The following is a 22,419-nucleotide window of genomic DNA, read 5'->3' on the forward strand; positions in this document are numbered from 1 at the left end:
CTTACACCCAAAAGTCTGCTGCCTTCATGTTTCCTCTATTCAAATGCAGCTGGAATGCACCTACAGATAGGGAATATCGCTCCTTATAGAGGGATGTGGTCATGTGACCGGCACTCGGGATCCCGGCGATCACCATGCCGAAGTCGGGATCCCGATCGATCAAAGTACCGGCAGACAGAATGCCGACCCACAGGGACTATTTCCACGACACCCATACAGTGGGAATAGAACCTGTGGTGAGCGAGGATGAACATATTACTGATCAGGGATCAACGTCGCTTTACGTTGCATTTGGCCCTATATTCTACAAAATGTTTACAAGACCAGCCAAAATCTAATGAATTACTAAAGTTTGCAAAATCACACACCTACCTGTATTTGAAATATTCATGTTTTAAAAAAAAATAAACAAATGTAAAAAAAAAGCAAAAAAAAAAAAAACATTCTGAATCGCAAGTTTACAGTATATATTTATATTGACCTAAAATAGTCTTCAATTCAAATACAACTTTATTTAACCGGCAAATAAATAGACAGCAGAAACATAGTTGATTCCTGCCAGCTTTGGTCTTAAGTGCTGCTGACTCAAAGCAATTTCTGTCTTCTAGAACACGCTAAAAGCGACCTTGTAGGTTTCTTTAAGTGTTTGTATTAATAACTATTACCTCCATTTGGTCTGATGACACTCTTATGTACTGTAATTATTTGGAAATGAAAAGGCAGCAGATTCCGAGGTGCTCTAGCGACTTATGAAGACGGCTTTAATCCATGCCAACATTAAGAAGCTGAAGGGCATAGTACAGTATATAGAATTTAGAAATCTTCCTTTGTAAAGTTAGGTTTTTAAATATATTGTATTAAACTAAATGTAAGTGAACTGTGAAGTTTTTTTTTTAAATATTTCACACGTGTGTTACATTAGGATTTTCTTTTTAATGGCATGCAGTACTTGAGTTTAGCCTGCAGATGTCGCAGTTGCAACTGCGGTTCATAGAAAGCAGGTTTGGAACACCTTCCACTTGATGGAATCATTTTACAGCTCTAGAACTGCTTCTTCAACTTTTAATACTGTGTATGATTCTAAATCATACACAATGTACACAAAGTCATAGTATTTCCCACCTTTAATAGTATTGAAAGCATGTTGTGTCTCTTTCAAGATACCTCCAACTTCAAAAGGTATTTGGATGGTAGATCAACAGTGACATTAGGTCGACAGGGTAATTGGTCGACAGTAACTTAGATCAACATGGTTAAAAGGTCGACAGGTTTAAAAATTCTGCATTTAAATCGTCGACACAATTAAGGTGTAATTTTTTTTAATGTACTTTTTATGTGATTTTTCATAATTTTGAAGGTTAGGATAAGATTTAGGGTAAGGCAAGTTGGGGGAGGATTGGGGTAAGGCTGTGGGAGGGAGGGGGTTAGTAGTTAGGCACTACGGGCAGAGTCAGGTTTAGGTTTGGACTAAAACAGAAAAAAAAAAGTGTCAACCTTTTTGTGCTGACCATTGAAATGTCGATCATTTAAACATGTTGACCTTTTAACAGTGTTGACCTAAGTCGCTGTCAACCAATTACATGCTGGTGTCGGTATTCTGACCGCCAGGATCATATACCCAACACGTCAATAATACATCAGGTATAGAAATGTGTACGCTTACACCACACAATAACAGTGATGACAGTGTTAGTAAATGGGAACGCTGCATTACCCTATTTGTACACAATAGAATGGAATGAAGTATATGCATAAGAAAGAACAGTGTTAAATGCAAGAATCAAATTTTCAATATAAAATGTAATAAAATAGGAACACCCCCCCACGGCCAATCATTTACCACTTATAACTTAAAGCGGAATCTTCTTTTGTTGCAGCAGCGCAGATGGAACGGCGCATAAATAACATGAATAATAGCCATGACTCGATATGATATAACCGTGGTGCAAAGGAATAAAGTGCAGGAGGGGTCAATACAAAAGCAACCAATCAAAATTGACAGACAGTGCTGATGGTCAACTCATCCAGCATCTTTAATCCAGCCCTCTCCTCAAGTAGATCTGAAGATGTGTCCACTGTCCACGGGGTATATTTATTTATCAGCAGCTTTTCAAAATGGCGCATTACTGCCTGGCAGCTTTGACTGCTGGATTTAATACCGCAACAGCAATAGATGCGAAACCAACCTGATGAAGAATTTACTAGAATTGCCGTCTTAAATTCAGCGGTCAAAGATGCGGAGAATCGTTGTTTGGCAAATATACCCCCAAGTCTCATTAGGTCAGACCTCTAGAGGGTGTGATTTGAGAGGGGGTCCCAACAAACGGCTAATACCCCTAGCACTCCATCATGACATCCACACAGGCCGTTCCCAAGCCACGCCTCCAAATCATGAAGCCCCACCCTCTATTTATAGCTCCGCCTCATTTTGGCTTCAGAATTCTGAGCTGTCCTTCAAAACCAGTTGGCTACTGGGAGCAGATAAATCACAGTGAGGACATTTGTTAGCAGTATTTTCTCTTTACATAAAAACATCTTCATGAAATAACTTTGTAACATAATCTCATATATAAATATTCAATCCGTGACCTTTCCGAGTGCAAATTTCTGTAACATCTTTACAAGGTGGAGAAGGGTAGCGGAGAACGTTAATCGTCATCTCATTTGTGCGAGATCGCTATTAACATCCGCCATGCGGGTCAGGGCAGCGACTCTCCAGGGACCGTCCTGGTGTTGAAGATGGTGGAATAGTGCTCAATGAGCAGCTCTGTAAACATATTCACCGGTACCAACGCGTTCAGCGAGGGCGTTCCTTCCCGAGGCCACGCTAAATTCAAACCGAATATGCAGGCCAGGTTGGAAGCGGTCATTTTGTTGTTGATGTTTTCCTGAGATACCTGTAAATAAATGAAATTCATTTTAGTCCAATTTACTAGAATACTAAGTGGAAGCAGGTCTTTGTGTTAGAAAAAAAGTTTAGATGGTTTCACCAATTTATGGTCACCCCCCTACTTTAGTACTGAGCGAGCCGCAGGACAATAAGGGGCTGGGGGGCGTGACTTTGTGGGTGTCAGGGGCGGAGCTATGTTACATGTCCCGGCACCTAGTAAAAAAATTTGGTTATGACATGCCATCGATGGAGGGAAACCATCTTGTTCTCCCCCATCGATGGTAAAAATACTCTATATCGACCAAAAAAACAGCCAATCAGCTCATAACTGCCATGTTACAGGCTGTGTTTGAAAAATGACAGTAGCCGATTGGTTGATAGTTTATCTCTTATCACTCTCCAAGGCTTGGTACATCTGCCCCAAAGTGTTTTTAAAGATCAGTATGCTGAGTTTGTGAAAGCAGTAACTGCTTCTGTGATTTTGTAACTGGGGACAGGGCTGCTTGTGACAGGGGCAGTGACATGATGTGAGGAGGGGAATGGAGGCAGCAGGAAGCCACAGACAAGAGTTATACTGTATAGTCGGAGGCACATGGTCCCCCAGCAGCACAAAGTATATCAGGAGATGAATGATGTGTTAGGGAGGACAGGGCTGCATGTGACAGGGGCAGTGACATGATGTGAGGAGGGGAATGGAGGCAGCAGGAAGCCACAGACTGAGAGTTATATAGTGGGAGGAGCAGGGTCCCCAGCAGCACAGAGTATATCAGGAGATAAGTGTCAGGAAAGTTGATCGTAGCTGTGCAAAATTTTGCACAGCTATGATCAACTCGGAATGACCCCCTATGTGGCAAGCAGTTTGTAGCTACGGTGCTGTAAGCATTCTGCTTTCCCCTGGCCGGCATTAGGCTGTCTCCAGAGCAGGCTTCCCCCAGTTTGCTCAGCAGTCATTGGAAGATGACAGTTGGGAAGAGGAGAAGAGTGAGCTAAACAAAATGCTCTCTCCTATGCGAGCCGGATTATAAAGCATCCGGGACTCGGTCACAGGTCCACGTGGAAGAAAACGACCATTTAGCCAAATTGTGTTTATTTATAAATTGAATGATTCTGTTGTGTTAGGAGGCAAATTATCTGCGAGGGGGGATTAGTATATAATTGTTGAGTTATCTATTTATTTTGCTTTTGCATAATAGATTCTATCTTAATAATGCAGTTCCACCCGCGCAATTACAAAACTAATGACTTTAATGTGTCACATGGGGAATTGCTAATATCATTGTTCTAATTGAGTAATCAGATTTATGCACACATCGAGATACACATTTTGTCTGAATTATGTTCCTGCAGCCCATCCAGACACGTCCTTCAATCCAGATAGCAAGTGACTGGCGCAGTTATGGAGTGTGAGGCTGTGGGTTTAATGAAAGGCCGGGCGTTAATGTACTCTGTCCTGTCCATAATGCAATGCTCCGCCGGCTAATTACTGGACAGATTATTGAGGATCTCCGCACACCTCATTACCGCCTCAAGTACCTGGCTCTCAGCGAGTGCACAGAGATGATGCATCTACTGTTCAGCAAATGTCATTCACAGTGCAGGGTCCACACGGCTGAACAGAAAAGGATCGTTCTTCAAACAGCAATGAGTGGCGCAGGGATTCCGTAAGAGCGCCCGTTAAGGTCAATGAAGCCAGGTAGAGATTAACTGAAACTGTACATATTTAATTAGAATTTTTGAATTCCAATAATGAAGTGTCACTCATTTCTCGTATTGCAGCTTTCCATACAATGCAGTATGTGATGCCCTCGGGCGGTAAAGGACAGGGGCTTCCACCAAACAGCTACTGGAAAGAAAAACGTTAATATCGAAGAAAAAAAATAAGATTTTACTTACCGGTAAATCTATTTCTCGTAGTCCGTAGTGGATGCTGGGGACTCCGTAAGGACCATGGGGAATAGACGGGCTCCGCAGGAGACAGGGCACTTTAAGAAAGAATTTGGATTCTGGTGTGTTCTGGCTCCTCCCTCTATGCCCCTCCTCCAGACCTCAGTTAGAGAAACTGTGCCCGGAAGAGCTGACAGTACAAGGAAAGGATTTTGGAATCCAGGGCAAGACTCATACCAGTCACACCAATCATACCGTATAACTTGTGATAAACTTACCCAGTTAACACTATGAACAACAACGGAGCATCAGATCAACCCTGATGCAACCAAACATAACCCTTATTTAAGCAATAACTATATACAAGTATTGCAGAAGAAGTCCACACTTGGGACGGGCGCCCAGCATCCACTACGGACTACGAGAAATAGATTTACCGGTAAGTAAAATCTTATTTTCTCTAACGTCCTAGTGGATGCTGGGGACTCCGTAAGGACCATGGGTATTATACCAAAGCTCCCAAACGGGCGGGAGAGTGCGGATGACTCTGCAGCACCGAATGAGCAAACACAAGGTCCTCCTCAGCCAGGGTATCAAACTTGTAGAACTTTGCAAAGGTGTTTAAACCTGACCAAGTAGCTGCTCGGCAAAGCAGTAATGCCGAGACCCCTCGGGCAGCCGCCCAAGAAGAGCCCACCTTCCTTGTGGAATGGGCCTTAACTGATTTAGGCAGCGGCAACCCAGCCGCAGAATGAGCCTGCTGAATCGTGTTACAGATCCAGTGAGCAATAGTTTGCTTTGAAGCAGGCGCCCCAAGCTTGTTGGAAGCATACAGGATAAACAAAGATTCTGTTTTCCTGACCTTAGCCGTTCTGGCTACATAAACCTTCAAAGCCCCGACTACATCCAGCGACTCGGAATCCTCCAAGTCAGTAGTAGCCACAGGCACCACAATAGGTTGGTTTATATGAAAGGATGAAACCACTTTCGGCAGAAATTGTGGGCGGTCCGCAATTCTGCTCTATCCGCATGGAAAACCAGATAAGGGCTTTTATGTGACAAAGCCGCCAATTCTGACACACGCCTGGCCGAAGCCAATGCTAGTAGCATGACCACCTTCCACGTGAGATATTTTACTTCCATCGTTTTGAGTGGTTCAAACCAGTGTGATTTCAGGAAACTCAACACCACGGTAAGATCCCAAGGTGCCACTGGAGGCACAAAAGGGGGCTGAACATGCAGCACTCCCTTTACAAACGTCTGAACTTCAGACAGAGAAGCCAGTTCTTTTTGAAAGAAAATGGATAAGGCCGAAATCTGAACCTTAATGGAACCCAATTTAAGGCCCAAAGTCACTCCCGACTGTAGGAAGTGAAGGAAAAGGCCCAGCTGGAATTCCTCCATAGGGGCATTCCTGGCCTCACACCAAGCCACATATTTTTGCCATATACAGTGATAATGTTGAGCCGTCACATCCTTCCTAGCCTCTATCAGCGTAGGAATGACCTCATCCGGAATGCCTTTTTCTGCTAGGATCCGGCGTTCAACCGCCATGCCGTCAAACGCAGCCGCGGTAAGTCTTGGAACAGACAGGGCCCTTGTTGCACAAGTCCTGTCCTAGAGGCAGAGGCCACGGGTCCTCTGTGAGCATTTCTTGCAGATCTGGATACCAAGTCCTTCTTGGCCAATCCGGAACACAGAGTATTGTTCTCACTCCTCGGTTCCTTATGATTCTCAGCACCTTGGGTATGAGAGGAAGAGGAGGAAATACATAGACCGACGGGAACACCCACGGTGTCACCAGTGCGTCCACAGCTATCGCCTGAGGGTCTCTTGACCTGGCGCCATATCTCTGCAGCTTTTTGTTGAGGCGGGATGCTATCATGGCCACCTGTGGCAGTTCCCACCGACTTGCAATCTGCATGAAGACTTCTTGATGAAGTCCCCACTCTCCCGGGTGGAGGTCGTGCCTGCTGAGGAAGTCTGCTTCCCAGTTGTCCACTCCCGGAATGAACACTGCTGACAGTGGGCTTACTTGATTCTCCGCCCAGCGAAGAATTCTGGTGGCTTCTACCATCGCCACTCTGCTCCTTGTGCCGCCTTGCGGTTTACATGAGCCACTGCGGTGATATTGTCTGACTGAATCAGAACCGGTTGGTCGCGAAGCAGGGTCTCCGCTTGACTTAGGGCGTTGTATATGGCCCTTAGTTCCAGGATATTGATGTGAAGGCAAGTCTCCTGCCTTGACCACAGCCCTTGGAAATTTCATCCCTGTGTGACTGCCCCCCACCCTCGGAGGCTTGCATCCGTGGCCACCAGGACCCAGTCCTGAATGCCGAATCTGCGACCTTCGAGAAGGTGAGCACTCTGCAGCCACCACAGGAGAGACACCCTGGCCTTGGGGGAAAGGGTGATTAACCGATGCATCTGAAGATGTGATCCAGACCACTTGTCCAGTAAGTCCCATTGGAAGGTCCTCGCATGGAACCTGCCGAAGGGAATGGCCTCGTATGATGCCACCCTCCTTCCCAGGACTCGAGTGCAGTGATGCACTGACACCTGTTTTGGTTTTAATAGATTCCTGACCAGCGTCACGAGCTCCTGAGCTCTCTCTATCGGGAGATAAACCCTCTTCTGGTCTGTGTCTAGGATCATGCCTAGGAGAGGCAGATGAGCTGTAGGAACCAGCTGCGATTTTGGAATATATAGAATCCAGCCGTGTTGCCGTTACACTTCCAGAGAAAGTGATACGCTGTTCAGCAACTGCTCTCTTGATCTCGCTTTTATGAGGAGATCGTCCAAGTACGTGATAATAGTGACACCTTGCTTCCGCAGGAGCACCATCATTTCCGCCATTACCTTGGTGAATATTCTCAAGGCCGTGGAGAGACCAAACGGCAACGTCTGAAATTGGTAATGACAATCCCGTACCGCAATTCTGAGGTACGCCTGATGAGGTGGATAAATGGGGACATGAAGGTATGCATGCTTTATGTCCCGAGTCACCATAAAATCTCCCACTTTCAGGCTTGCAATGACCGCTCTTAGCGATTCCATCTTGAACTTGAACCTTTTCAGGTATATGTTCAGGGATTTTAAATTCAATATGGGTCTGACCGAACCGTCTGGTTTCGTGACTACAACATGGTCGAATAATAACCCCCTCCTTGTTAAAGGAGGGGAACCTTGACCACCACCTGTTGAAGATACAATTTGTGAATTGCAGTTAACACTATTTGCCTCTCGTGGGGGGAAGCCGGCAGGGCCATCGGTGAGGGGGCATCTTCTCAAAGTCCAGCTTGTATCCCTGAGACACAATATCTATTGCCCAGGGATCTAACAGGGAGTGAACCCACTTGTGGCTGAACTTACGAAGGCGTGCCCCCACCGGGCCTAGCGCCGCCTGTGGAGCCCCAGCGACATGCAGTGGATTTTTGTAGAGGCCGGGGAGGACTTCTGTTCCTGGGAACTAGCTGTGTTGTGCAGCTTCTTTCCTCTGCCCCCGCCTCTGGCAAGAAAAGACGCACCTCGGACTTTCTTGTTTCTTTGTTCGAAAGGCTGCATTTGATAATGTCGTGCTTTCCTAGGCTGTGCAGGAATATAAGGCAAAATATCAGAATTACCAGCTATAGCTGTGGAGACCAGGTCCGAGATCCCTTCTCCACACAATCCTCAGCCTTCCATATGCCTCTTAAGTCGGCATCATCTGTCCATTGCATATTCTACAGGACACGTCAAGCAGAAATCGACATAGCTTTGACTCTAGGACCCAGTATACTCATGTCTCTTTGGGCATGTTTTATATATACATATCTCTTAAGACAGCATCTTTAATATATATATATATATATATATATATATATATATATCTATATATACATATATATATCTATATACATACTAGGGGGGTCTCAATCTCTGCTGATAAGGTACCTGTCCACGCTGCCACAGCGCTATAAACCCATGCCAACACAATCGCCGGTCTGAGTAGAGTACCAGACTGTGCACGCTATCTGCAGGATCCCTGAGAATAGCTGTTACGTCAGGGCTACCTTTTGGGCAAACGTGACACCCTAGGGGAAGATTCCCATCATATCCTGGCCCTAGTGGGGAAAGGATACTGCTTGAGAATTCTTTGTGGGAAACTGCAGTCTCTTGTCTGGAGATTCCCGCTCTTTTTCATCATGAGAGGAGGGAAATTTACCTCAGCTTTCTTCCCCTTAAACATGTGTACGCTTGTGTCAGGGACAGATGAGTCATTAGTGATATGCAAATCATCTTTTATTACAATAATCATATATTGAATACTTTTCTGCCATTTTGGCTGTAACTTTGCATTATCATAGTCGACACTGGAGTCAAACTCTGTGTCGATATCAGTGTCTATTATTTTGGATAGTGAGCATTGAGAGACTCTAAAGGTCTCTGCGACATAGGGACAGACATGGGTAAATTTCTTGTCTGTTTTCTAATCTTTTGTGCAATAAATTCACCTTAGCACTTAATTACACATATCCAAACAGGTGTCGGCGTTGTCGACGGAGACACCCTCTCACACACATATTTGCTCCATCTCCTCCTTAGGGGAGCCTTTTACCTCAGACATGTCGACACACACGTACCGACACACCACACACTGAGGGAATGCTCATCTGAAGACAATTCCCCCATAAGGCCCTTTGGAGAGACAGAGAGAGAGTATGCCAGCACACACCCCAGCGCTATTAACCCAGGAATAACACAGTAACTTAATGTTAACCCAGTAGCTGCTGTATATATTGATTTTTGCACCTAACTATGTGCCCCCCCTCTCTTTTTACCCTCTTCTACCGTGTAACTGCAGGGGAGAGACTGGGGAGCTTCCTCTCAGCGATGCTGTGGAGAAAAAACATGGCGCTGGTGAGTGCTGAGGAAGAAGCCCCGCCCCCTCAGTGGCGGGCTTCTGTCCCGCTTTCATGTACAATTTTGGCGGGGGCTCATACATATATACAGTACCCAACTGTATATTATGCAAACTTTTGCCAAAGAGGTCTCTAATTGCTGCCCAGGGCGCCCCCCCCCCCCCCCCTCTGCGCCCTGCACCCTTACAGTGACCGGAGTATGTGGGTGTAGTGTGGGAGCAATGGCGCACAGCTGCAGTGCTGTGCGCTACCTCATATGAAGACTGGAGTCTTCTGCCGCCGATTTCGAAGTCTTCTTGCTTCTGTCACCGCCTTCTGTCTTCCGGCTCTGCGAGGGGGACAGCGGCGCGGCTCCGGGATCGGACGACCAAGGGTGCGATCCTGTGTACGATCCCTCTGGAGCTAATGGTGTCCAGTAGCCTAAGAAGCAGGACCTATCTGCAGAGAGTAGGGTTGCTTCTCTCCCCTCAGTCCGACGTAGCAGAGAGTCTGTTGCCAGCCGATCTCTCTGAAAATAAAAAACCTAACAAAATACTTTCTTTTTAGCAAGCTCAGGAGAGCTCACTAAGTAGCACCCAGCTCGTCCGGGCACAGATTCAAACTGAGGTCTGGAGGAGGGACATAGAGGGAGGAGCCAGAACACACCAGAATCCAAATTCTTTCTTAAAGTGCCCTGTCTCCTGCGGAGCCCGTCTATTCCCCATGGTCCTTACAGAGTCCCCATCATCCACTAGGACGTTAGAGGGAAAAAAATCTAGAAAGAGCCGCTGCCGTTACCCTTTTCCATCAAAATTCCAGGGCCGTCACCCAGGATTTGGAACGCGGTTCCAATCCAGGTTAGACCTGAGACAGACGTCGTTCACACGGTCGGCGCCGTTTACACTGTACACTGGTGCAGTCTCTCTCTTCTGCGGGTGCTTGAAAATGACATCACCTGCAAGCACTGGGAAATCCAGATCTCCACAGGACTGAGTCAAAACCGGAACGGTCTGGACCCTGGAACTGCGACCTGTTGCGAGGCATGTGTCACCGGGGAGACTGGAAGGCAGAGATTACAGCCTCCCTGTATGAATCGGGGATGGGGTAAAAACCAGAACGGTCTGGACCATATGGGGAGGCTGTAATCTCTTCCTCCCAGTTACTTTTTTGTTACCCAGTCCCCATACTGTAAACGGATCCAGGTCGAATGCGCTGGGTTCCCCGTTTATACTGTCCTTAAACCTGTGTTTGTCCCATGTCAATCCCTGGTTGCTACCCAGATTTTTTTGGGGGGGAGCCCTTTCCACTGAGCCGCAACTTGGGTTATAATGGCAATAACCCAGGTTTTAGCGGCATTAGAAAACTAGTAACACACCGGAAGCTTCTGAAACTTACCATGTTTAGGAAGCACATGAGATACTTCAGGACGGCGTAGTTATGTTCCGGGAGTTGATGTACGATTTGTTTGCAGCTGTTGACACGTAGAATGGTCTCCACATCTGTAACAAAATGACGGAACAAGTTACACTAGGGATTTTTTTTTTTTTTAAACAGAAGTCACTTTTATTTTTTAACCGATTTTTTTTAATTGATAAAATCTACGGAATTCCATGAAAAAGCAATGCTCCATTTCAAAGCTATTGCATAGTATTTCTATAGTTTCTATCTAGGATATTTAGCCAATACAATCCAGAAGGTTATTTCTTTCCTATTAATGTATCACAGGTGGGTTAACCATCAATGGTGCCATCGGTGGTGAACCTCAAGGGTATACAACCATAGACAGGGGAACCACTGATGGTTTCACCCACCGATGGTCATCCCTGCTCTATTACTAACTGGACTGTGGGACAATCAGAGACTGGGGACGGGGCTTCACAGGAGCATTGGGTGCGTAGCTAGGCCCCATGCCCTGCAACTAAGTAAAAAAAAATACAGAAAAAAAATAAACACATTGTGGGGTCTCTGTGCCGTCGATGGTGGAGAACCATTGGATCTCCACCATTGATGCCAAAACTATCTAACATTGGTGGGTAATCAATGATGGTCAATGGCCAACCCTACTGTATTGTTCATGTGTAAATGGGTATGGTATGAAAAGTCAACATTCAAAAAGTAAATAAAATGTTGACAATAAGCATATCAACAATGCATTTTACTATTTAGTTGTGAACCAAACCTAACCGCATCCTAACCCTAACTTTACAATCAGCTGTCAAGAGACAGAATGTTGACACTGAACATGTGTCATTTTAACGTATCATAGAACTTGCCTCCTTACTTAGTGCCTCCACTGAGTTCCTTCTCAGCTTTCTGTAAGCCTGCTAAGGGGTACGGAAGGATGTCCATACGGATTGTCTGCAACACCTGTACATTAAGTTGCCTGGTATATTAAAGCCTGCTGGTGAGAATTTCCTCATATACTGGTAACTCTATAACTTGAGCTCTGAAATCTGTCTTTACCTACAGAAGTATGTGGTATTACCACCAGTTAGTGAGGCGGGAGGCACCCAGCACAGTGCAGAAGCAACATGGGATATACAAAAATTAGTGTTGGGATTCCTTGGTCTATGCCATTCAGATGGCAATTTTTTGAAAGACATTATAAAGGAATAAAATGAAAAAATATTTTTTAGCACAAAAAAAAAAAAGAGCTCAGGTGCTCACAGGTATATAGGTTAGCTACACCTTCAGAGTATGTTTTTGTTGTTGTTGTTGTTGTTTTATTTGTCCATCAGAAAACTAAGAAAAGTTGAATCATCTTTTTCCCCGATTTAGGGAATGTCCCTTTTAATGTAGAACCAATTAATTTGACTTAAAAAAAAAAAAAAAGTCAATAGGAAAAGCAGCTTTAAAGCGTAACAGGTTAAAGGGGTCATATCTGGCTGGAGATCTGCAAATAAGCCTCCGCCTATTGTATCTTACAGAGGATGCCCTGATTCACACCAGGCAGATGTAACTCACTGGCGATCTCCAGGATAGGCCGGTATGAGGCATAGGTCAGCAGAGGTTCCGGGAGTTCACGTAGAAAGGTCTTCAGGATGACCGCAGGTACATGAATATCTCCGTATTCATCCAAATTCACTGGTTTTCCTGCGGATTGACAGGGGAACACTGATTGGTTACGCTCATGAATATTTTTTTTTAAATAGAGTAATTTTTATTCAATAAGGAATGAATATACAGATATCGCAGTTTACATGTGAGAACAAGAATAACATACTTGTGCAGTGCACCAATATAACAGTTGGACAGAAGGAGAGTAAGAAGAAAAAAAAAATGCAACTGATAAAATATCACTCACATAATGTTTCCAGTCGCATAATATAAGAATGTGACGACATCTGTAAACAAGTTGTCAAACAGCATAGTAACCATTTTTAGTTTTCTCCCCAAACAATTTGCAATCTAACTAGTGTGCATAATTTAGCCCACATAAATTTAAGAAAAAAACAAACAAAACCTAAAGACATCTAGAATAAAAAGAGTGAAGTGAAGAAGCAGTGAGTAGCAGCACAACTCAGCGCAGCAGGACCCAAGGCACTGATTACCACTAAAGGGCGTCACACCTCATAGAGTAATAGTAGCGGAGGAATATACAGATTCAAACCAAGGGGACCAAATTTTTTCATATTTAGTAATAGCATTATTTTTCATATAAATATAGCGGTCTTTGAATAGAGTGTTGTTCCCCAGAGTCGTAAAAGCAGACACAGAAGGACAACTGGAGGCCATCCACGACCTCGCAATACACACCTTAGCTAGGGCGCAGATACTGCGAGCATAGAGGCCCTCCCATTTGGACCATGAGTCATGGCCCCCCATACCCAATATACAAAATCTCGGGGTCAGCATACGTCTAGGTATCCCCGTCTGTTCCAGAATCGACCCAATCCCAGACCAAAACACCTGTATGGATGGACAGTATCACACTAAATGCCAAAAGGAACCCCCAGCGGCACCACATTTAGGGCAAACAGCCAAGCTGCCACCCCCAAACCTGGCCAGCCGAGCCGGTGTCATATAGGATCTATGCAAATAAAAAACTGTATTTGTTGAAACCTAAGTGACTTAGTGACCATACACGGGTACTCTAGAGCAAGCTCCCAATCCTCCTCATCTATGGGGCCCAAATCACCCTCCCAACGCGCACGGAGTCGCGAAAGAGGATCTGCGTGAAGTGTGTTAAGAAGGTACGAGTAAGTGAAGGAAATCACCTTAACTCGTCTCAGTGAACTTAAAAAGGTCTTTCTGGGAAAGGGTTGAATCACTGGGGGTGAATCCCTAAATTGTGCCTGCATGGCATGTCGGAGTTGTAGGAATCTATAAAAATAAGAAGAATTGGGCAAATTAAATTCCTCCTTTAATTGCTGAAAAGATTTCAATGTGCCATCACTGTACAACTGGGATATGGAAACTATGGAATGAGAAACCCACACCACCCCACCCTCAAGAACCCCCAATTCAGGAAGCAAAGTAGAGTGCCAGAGGGGAGTATCCGGGTCCATACCATCAAACTTGAGCAGACCCCTCAGGGCGAGCCAAATTTTCATAGCCTGGAAGACAATAGGGGGAGAGAGCCGAGAAACCCTACCACTCAGCAAAACCTGCACAGGAGAGAGGCCCGGAAAGTATCATCGGAGAAATGCCCAATATAAAGAACCAGCATCCCCACCCTGTATCCAAGGGCTAAGATGTGACAACTGAGCAGCATAATAATACAGCTGAAAATTGGGCAAGGCCAGTCCGCCATCAGCTTTGCGTCTAGTGAGGGTATTCAGCTGTATTCTAGGCCTCCTGTTGGCCCAGACCAGGGACGATAGTATACTATTCAGTTTCCTAAAAAATGCCGGGAAAATATATACCGGAGACTGCAAAAGAACATACAATAATTTGGGCAACACTATCATTTTAATGAGGCTAACCCTGCCAGTCACTGTCAGCGGGAGCTTACACCAAGCTCTCGACTTGCGTATAATCTGCTGCATGAGTGGGTCAAGGTTTAGAGGTATAAAATCGGAAGGGTCATTTGTAACTTGGACTCCAAGGTATTTAAACTGGTCCGTCCAGCATAATGGCAGGGAGAGCTTCGGAACAGGGGGAGGAGAGCCAATGATGGGCATAATAAATGACTTGGACCAATTAATACGGAGACCAGAAAAGCCACCAAATTCCTCAATGACCTGCAGCAAAATAGGCATGGATACAGCACAGACATGTAGGAACAGGAGCAGGTCATCCGCATAAAGGGCAATTTTGTCTATACAGGGGCCTGTAGCAATTCCCTCGATGTCCGAGTGTGACCTAATAAAACAAGCCAAAGGCTCGATGGCTATGGCAAATAAGGTAGGGTAGAGGGGGCATCCCTGCCTAGTGCCCCGAGACAGAATAAAAGAGGAAGATATGTATCCGTTTACCAAGATCCTGGCACTTGGGCTTTGATATAGCAGTCTAATCCATTGTATATAACTAGGGCCGAAACCCATATATTTCATGACTCCCCACAGATAGGACCATTCAACACTATCAAACGCCTTAGCTGCGTCCAGGGAGACCACAACTGAATCCGAGGGGAAATCATGTGGAGCCTGCAAAACAGTATACAACCTGCGCCGGTTAATAGACGTGGACATTCCTGGCATAAAGCCGGACCGATCCTGATGCATTATAGTTTTAATTACCGTGTTAAGCCGAACCGCCAAAATTTTTGCCAGGACTTTAGCATCGGTGGGAATAAGAGAGATCGGTCTATAGGACTCCAAGAGACTGGGGTCCTTACCAGGCTTCGTTAATACTATTATAACAGCCTCGGACATCGAGGGTGGAAATTGAGCAGCGGCAAATATATCCAGAAACATACCATGCAGCTTAGGGCCAAAGAAATCAATATGTTGCTTGTACAGCTCTATGGGAAGACCATCGCTTCCTGGAGACTTGCCATTGGGAAACAAACCCACCGCCGCAGTCACCTCCTCTAAAGTCAAAGGCGCGTCTAAAAAATCACGAGCCTCAGAGGAGAGCCTGGAGAGGGGTATACTGCTCAAATATAAATCCAAGTCATCCGCGGAGCATGCCAACTGAGACCCACATACATCCCTGTAATACGAGAGGAACAATTGCGCAATGTCTGGGGTGGTGTCTACAATAGAGCCATCCGGGCCAGACACCTGCGCAACCGTAGTCCCCGGCCGGTCGTAATGTACTAAGTGGGCCAACAAGCTACCTGGTCTATCCGCCTGCATATATAAATTAGTGGCACGAAACAAAAGAGAACGCGCATTTTTATCGGATAAGTGGGCCAGCCATGCCGTCTGAGCTGCCAACCACTGTGTTTTATACGCAGCAGTACCCTCTGCCAAATAGCGGATCTCAAGGTCCCTAAACTCAGATTCAAGAGCCCTCTCCCTAGACGTCAATTTGTGTGCAGCAATTTTACCAATCAGTGTGCCCGTAAAAAAGCTTTGAACGAATCCCAGATAATAGGCGCCGGGGCTGAGCCCACATTATCCGCAAAAAAAACCTCCCATTGAGACGTCAGGTCCGAACAATCACCCAACTGAACCAGCCAGGAAGGATGCAATTTCCAATACGACTGTCCCCTCTGGCACTCCACATCTATAGACATTATCAAGGGGGAATGATCTGACACGCCCCGTGCTTCATAATGAACATCTGATATTCTAGGCAAAAGTTCAGGCGATACCAGGACCAGGTCGATTCTGGAAAAAGAGCCGTGTGTGCTGGAAAAACATGAGAATTGTTTAAGCGTAGGACAGCGAGCCCTCCAAACATCCACCCACTGCATACTATTCACAAAGTCTGCAAATTTAGTTGGGCCACCCGCCACCCGGGGGTCCGAGGAGACTTCCACCTGTCTAGGGAGGCATCTAGCACGTTATTGAAGTCCCCCAAACAAATAACAGGGATGTGAGGAGAAGAGGCAACAAATGAGGCGGCCTTCTGCAAAACATCATACGTGAATGGCGGGGGAACATATACCGATAAAAGGAAATAAGGTCTGGAGCTCAATTTACATTCCAGAAACACAAACCTGCCATAAGGGTCAGTGTTCACCGTAAGCATTTCAAACTGGACAGTTCTCTTAACCATAACCGACACCCCACGGGAGAAGTAGGAGTGAGAGGAATGATAGGCCCACCCCACCCAAGGTCTGCGGAGCGACAACAGTCTATTCCCCTCTAAATGGGTCTCACTCAAACAGACAATGTCCGGGTCGTATTTCTTAATCATTTTAAGTACAAGGGACCGTTTTACTTTATTGTTAATACCTCGGACATTCCAGACCAGAAATTTTAAGGCAGGCATAGGACCCGTGCAGTCATCTGGGACACAACACGTATACAGCACTCAAGGTGGATAGGTAGATTTGTTATCAAAAATAGCCAGGAACACACACGCCCACTCAAAACTCGTACCGGGAGAACAATCCCTTCAGAAAACCCCATAGGTGACAGCCCAACACCCCGGAGACCAAGCCGTCCGCAGACCCTGGGTCGCAAGCCGAGCCAGCCAAAACAGTACACCATCACTTCACATATAGAAAACAATAAACTAAAGAAAGAAAAAAAAAAGAGATCACATAAAAACGAACAACCCCCAAACAACAACCAACCTCCCCGTATACCTCCCCGAACTGCGGCATACACATATCCCAAACCAAACCTCAAACCCTGGAGATCCAAATGCCTACGGCAGACCTATGCGTAGCATAAAAACCTAAAGTCCCAGAGAAAGCCATATGTGTAAATAACACTATACAGCAAAGTCCAGAACCACCAAAACAAGAGGGTGCTCCCCGGACATATACTTGCTTGACTTAGGCCCAGGTAGTAAAATAAATCAAAACAAAACAAAACAAACTGGATGTCAGTCCGGAGCCAGCTGACGAACGCCCGGAGCATATCTGTCCAACCAGGCCGCTGCCTCCCTCGGAGAATTGAAGAACTTGGTTTCCCCGTCCGCCACTACACGCAGCCTGGAGGGGAACAGCATCGAGTAGGAGAGATTCAGGTCACGAAGACGACGCTTAATGGGCAGGAATTGGGCCCGGTCTTTCTGGACGTCTGCTGCAAAATCTGGAAATGCCGACACTCTTGACACCATTTCGAAGCATGGGGCCCTTCGTGCGGCCCAGGCGCAGGACAGAGTCACGGTCTTTGTAGTGCAAGAATTTGGCAATAAAAGATCGGGGTGGGGCACCTGGAGGTAACGGCCTAAAAGGTACCCCTGTGGGCCCGTTCCACCGCAAACTGGGAGGTAAAGGAGTCTGCTCCGTACAACTCCAGAAAGTCCTCAGGCAGGCCCACAAACCGCACGTTGTTTCTATGGAGGCGTCCCTCCATATTCAGGAGCTTGGTTTGCATTGCGGAGACCTGCTGGGACACTGTAGAGACGAATTGCTTCAGGGGGCCACAGAGATCCTCCAGATTAGAAACCCGCGTCTCGGCCTCACCCACTCTCTCACGGATGCGCTGGACATCCTGACGCAATAATGAAAGGTGACACTGCACTTTCTCCATTTTGTCCGACAAGCGTTGTTCACTAGCTGCTATAGCCTCCAAGACCTGTTGAATGGAAGGAGCAGAGGGTGACGTATCAGCGCCCGAGTCGGCCCCAGCCGGGGGGATCAGGGCAGGTAGGAAGAGACGATTTAGGAGATGATTGCGCCGGCTGGCTTGTGGACTGGCGGGCAAACTTCTCCAATTTAGCCGCAGCCGCGCGTTGGCCGTCTTTCACCATGGCGACCAAGGGTTGTATCCCTGACTAGTCACAAACACGGGCCCAGAGAGGCTCAAACAGTATGCAAGTCCCGAATATTCAGTGTCAGAAAACTCAGCAAAGGTCCGGATATGCAGTATCAATAAGGCACAGAAGTCCCAAACAGCAATAATAAAAGTTGAGGGAGGGGACCAGGGGGGCCCAAGGATAAATACCTGATAAGGGCAAAAATATAGGAGAGTAGGACAGTATGCCCAGGGTCACCTCATCCAGCCCCACAGCCTCTTCAGAGCCAGAGTGCAGTGCTATGGAGACTTGCAGGGAGAGCTGCTTCTAAGATGGCCGCCGGGCCCACAGCTTCTCCCCTCCTCCTGCAGAGTTATTGAGTCCCAGTGCCAGGGACCAGAAGCAGCCAGGTATACACCTCCAGGGGGGTACAGGGGGACGCCTCACACTTCAGGCTACACACAGGATTGCCGCAAAATCGAGGCCGGGAATGCACAGGCGGCCTAGGCCTGAATCTCGGGAGGCAGCCGGCGCGGCCAGGAGACGCAGACAGGAGGGAACAGAGGACGCCCGCCGTTGCCCCAGGGAGACAGGAGGCTGCAGCACCCGAAATGCAGCTCCAGGAAGGGCCAAGGAGGGAATAAGGATTAATGGTCCGGGGAGCTCCTGTGTCCCGCTGCCTACCCGCTTGACGCCGTGGCCACGCCCCCACGCTCATTAATATTTAATTGTTTTACATACACAACAACTCCTGAATAGTAACTGGGTCTTGGAATTCGAAAGTAATTCAAGCAGTGAAATAACATACTCAAGAACCACAGAGGAAGTCATTACTTTGTTACTGATATACTTCATGTTTGATGTGTAAGAATTGAGAAAAGAAGTTTCCAGAGCGTGCTTTGGTTTCCTGCCGCTCTCCAAAAATATAGTGGTAGACTAATTGGTTGCAGACTAAAATGAACACTGGTGTATACAGTATGTGTGTGCTCAAGTTAGGTAATTTAGACTGTATGCTAGGACTGATGTGAAGAATGTGAAGAACAAAGATTCTCTGTACAGTTATGCATAGTCGGTGGCACCAAATAAATAAGCAAGAATAAAATAATGACTTCACATTCAAAGATAAGTAAATTATTTCTGCCATATTCTAGTGTTCGGTCAAAACAACAACTGAACCTCTTGACCGTGTCTGCAGGCTTTTTTGACTCAGAGTTGCTGCCACGTGATTGGTAGGTTAGATATTTGCATTAACAAGCAGATGTGTCTAATAAAGTGCCCACTGAGGGTATATAACATAAAGAGAGGGCATTAGCGAGACTTCACATCAAGCGATAGAAATGTTATTCAACACTAGCATTTGCCCGCGGCTTCACTCGTATGGAAAGTCTGTTATTGCTCAGCGGGATTAATTTCACAAAGACAGTAGTGACATCCGCACCATTTACTGGATTGATGTGTAAACGGATAGCTGCAGCGATCCAGTCTGAATTAGCCCGTAAGTGTCTAACAGGTGAAACAAAAGCTTCATCGTGAAGATCAAAAGAATACTCAAAACAAATTCTGGATAAGGTTATTAAAAAATTAATAAGGTATACAAAGATTTCTATGACTTTAAATCCTCTGGAGCACTGTCCATCATAAAGAAATGGAGAGAATATGTCCCCAGTAGCCCTGATCCCCAGCTTTCCTTTCTGTTTAGTTTTATAATCACATTTCCATTATGAGAAGGGTTTTAAAGTTTTCCTTCTATTATCAATGTTGCTATGTGAAGGCTTTTGGGTACACAACATTTTTATCTTCCCACCTCCATTTCTCTCACTTATTTTAGTTCATTGATTTATGGTTATTTCAGTCAGTTATTACCGGTCATTGAATTATGGTATTTCAGTCAGTTATTACAGTTCATTTAAGTTTCCATCCAAATCCATCCAGTGGAAGGCCCAGAACAGGCTCCCCGGGTCACAGGTTGAGACCTGTGTGGACTTTTTGCTGACCAGCACCACCATTGCACCACCATCTACAGTCAGGACCCTGCACTTCATTTGTCTCCGTGAACCAGGACTCCACATTGGCACTGCCATCGCCTACTATTCCTATAGGAGAACCCACTCATTGGAACACGGAGCACCCATTGAACTGTGAACCAGGACTCCAACTATTGCAACTATTGCTGCCGTTGCTACACGAATTTGCATCTATGGGAGCCTCTTTAAACGGAACACAGACTTGGTAACCACATCCAATCGGATGAATTATTATACACTTGGTCCGTATTCATGACTGTATTTATGCTGGTTATATATATGCCTATTGGTGCCTTTGCATACCAGTTGGTGCTACTGTAGTATTAATCAGGTCTCAAAGTCCACCAAAGATTCAATAGTGAGATATATATTTATATATATTCATTTCAGATTGATACTTTTTTATTTGTATAAGCTTTTTTAAACTATTATTAAATACACATTTGCTTAGATCTCATTGTGTCAATTAGCGCTGTATATATTTTACCTTTCTCACTGGGTCACAGATCTGTCTGGAATACACCAACGGGAGGTCCGACCAGGACCTCAACACTCTAGAATGTTTTTTTTTTTATCTAATGTTACCACTCTGTGAAGTTTTCATCCAGATCCAACCAGTGGAAGGCCCAGAACAGGCTCGCCGGGTCAAAGTTCTGCCCTGCATGTACCATCCGGGACCCATACCCCCCTAAAACCTGGACAGGATCCACCTGGACCAGCTCGTGCTGGTTTCATCCCAATCGGTGCAGGGGTGTCCGAATGCATAACTGGACAAACAGACAGACTGGTGAATTTTATATATAAAATAGAAAATTACTATCCCCCCATTGATGCTGGAAATGATTGACTAGGTAGAACTGACACAGTGTGCATGGTGTGACATAGAAACCTGGGTCACCCGATGACATAGACAGCGACGAGGACATAAAATATAATTACTAATATCTCTGTTGTGACATTTCACCCGCCAGAGATCCGTGTCAGGACCCAGGGCAGTATATTCTCCCATGACACTCACCATGATGTCCGCACAGGGAAGCATTACCCCTGGGAAATGTTTTCCGCAGACACTGACCTGTTCCACCACGGAACATAACTGGTAATTTCTCTCCTCTATGTATCAGCCCCCACCCCCTCATACAGCACACTGTAAATCCCTGCCGCCGTCTCCCCAGAGGCCCCAATACATCTTCCGCTAACCTGACATCTAGATTACAAATGGCTTTATGATTAACTAATTAAATGAGCGGGCGCTACAGCTGCAAATAGATTCAGTATCAATGAGATGACTCGCTCGGGTGACCGCAGATTGCTTTGTGGAACACTGACCGAGATTATACAGCTTCTGGATGTCTTTAATGATGTGAACAGCGACCGATCTTCGGAATAGACCCTCCGCCCGCATGCCTGGGAAGAAAGAGACATTGGCGCAGTTACATCAGGTAAACGAAGTTACATGGTCTGTAAGATTAATGTTATAATACACACGTGATGTTTATATACGTATAATCTCCAGTAGCTAATATCTGTACTGAGCGTTCTGATGTCATCATTCATAGATGGATGACGGGTGATGTCATCGCTTCAATGTTCCTTAGGGAAACGTGTATTAGAAGGAATAATGCACCCCCATTACGATGTGATATACCAGGTACAAGACGTCACCTTAGATTTCTGTTAATTGTGTGAAACTTTGTGCCTCTATATGTCACAGAACTTCTTGGTGACTTAGGTGGTCATTCTGAGTTGATTGCTCGCTAGCAGTTTTTAGCAGCCGTGCAAACGTTATGCCGCCTCCCACTGGGAGTGTATTTTAGCTTAGCAGAAGTGCGAACGAAAGGCAAACTTTTTTTGTGCAGTTTTAGAGTGGCTCAATACCTACTCAGCGCTTGCGATCACTTCAGACTGTTCAGTTCCTGTTTTGACGTCACGAACACGCCCTGCGTTCGCCCAGTCACGCCTGCGTTTTTCCTGGCACGCCTGCGTTTTTACGAAC

General features: G+C 45.8%; 1 protein-coding gene across 1 annotated transcript in view; it reads right to left on the reverse strand.

The window, feature by feature from the left end:
- Positions 1-492: 492 nt before the first annotated feature.
- ARHGAP8 (Rho GTPase activating protein 8) overlaps positions 493-22,419 on the reverse strand; it is a 91,946-nt gene continuing 70,019 nt past the window's right edge. The window contains exons 8-11 of the mRNA XM_063930065.1: positions 21,753-21,830; positions 12,619-12,747; positions 11,050-11,153; positions 493-2,897 (exon numbers count right to left, since the gene is read on the reverse strand). Coding sequence (XP_063786135.1) covers positions 2,700-2,897; positions 11,050-11,153; positions 12,619-12,747; positions 21,753-21,830 — 509 coding nt within the window. The 3' untranslated portion in view covers positions 493-2,699. The remainder of the gene's footprint in view (positions 2,898-11,049; positions 11,154-12,618; positions 12,748-21,752; positions 21,831-22,419) is intronic.

The sequence above is a fragment of the Pseudophryne corroboree genome, chromosome 6 (genome assembly GCF_028390025.1).
Source record: "Pseudophryne corroboree isolate aPseCor3 chromosome 6, aPseCor3.hap2, whole genome shotgun sequence".
Taxonomy (NCBI): Eukaryota; Metazoa; Chordata; class Amphibia; order Anura; family Myobatrachidae; genus Pseudophryne; species Pseudophryne corroboree.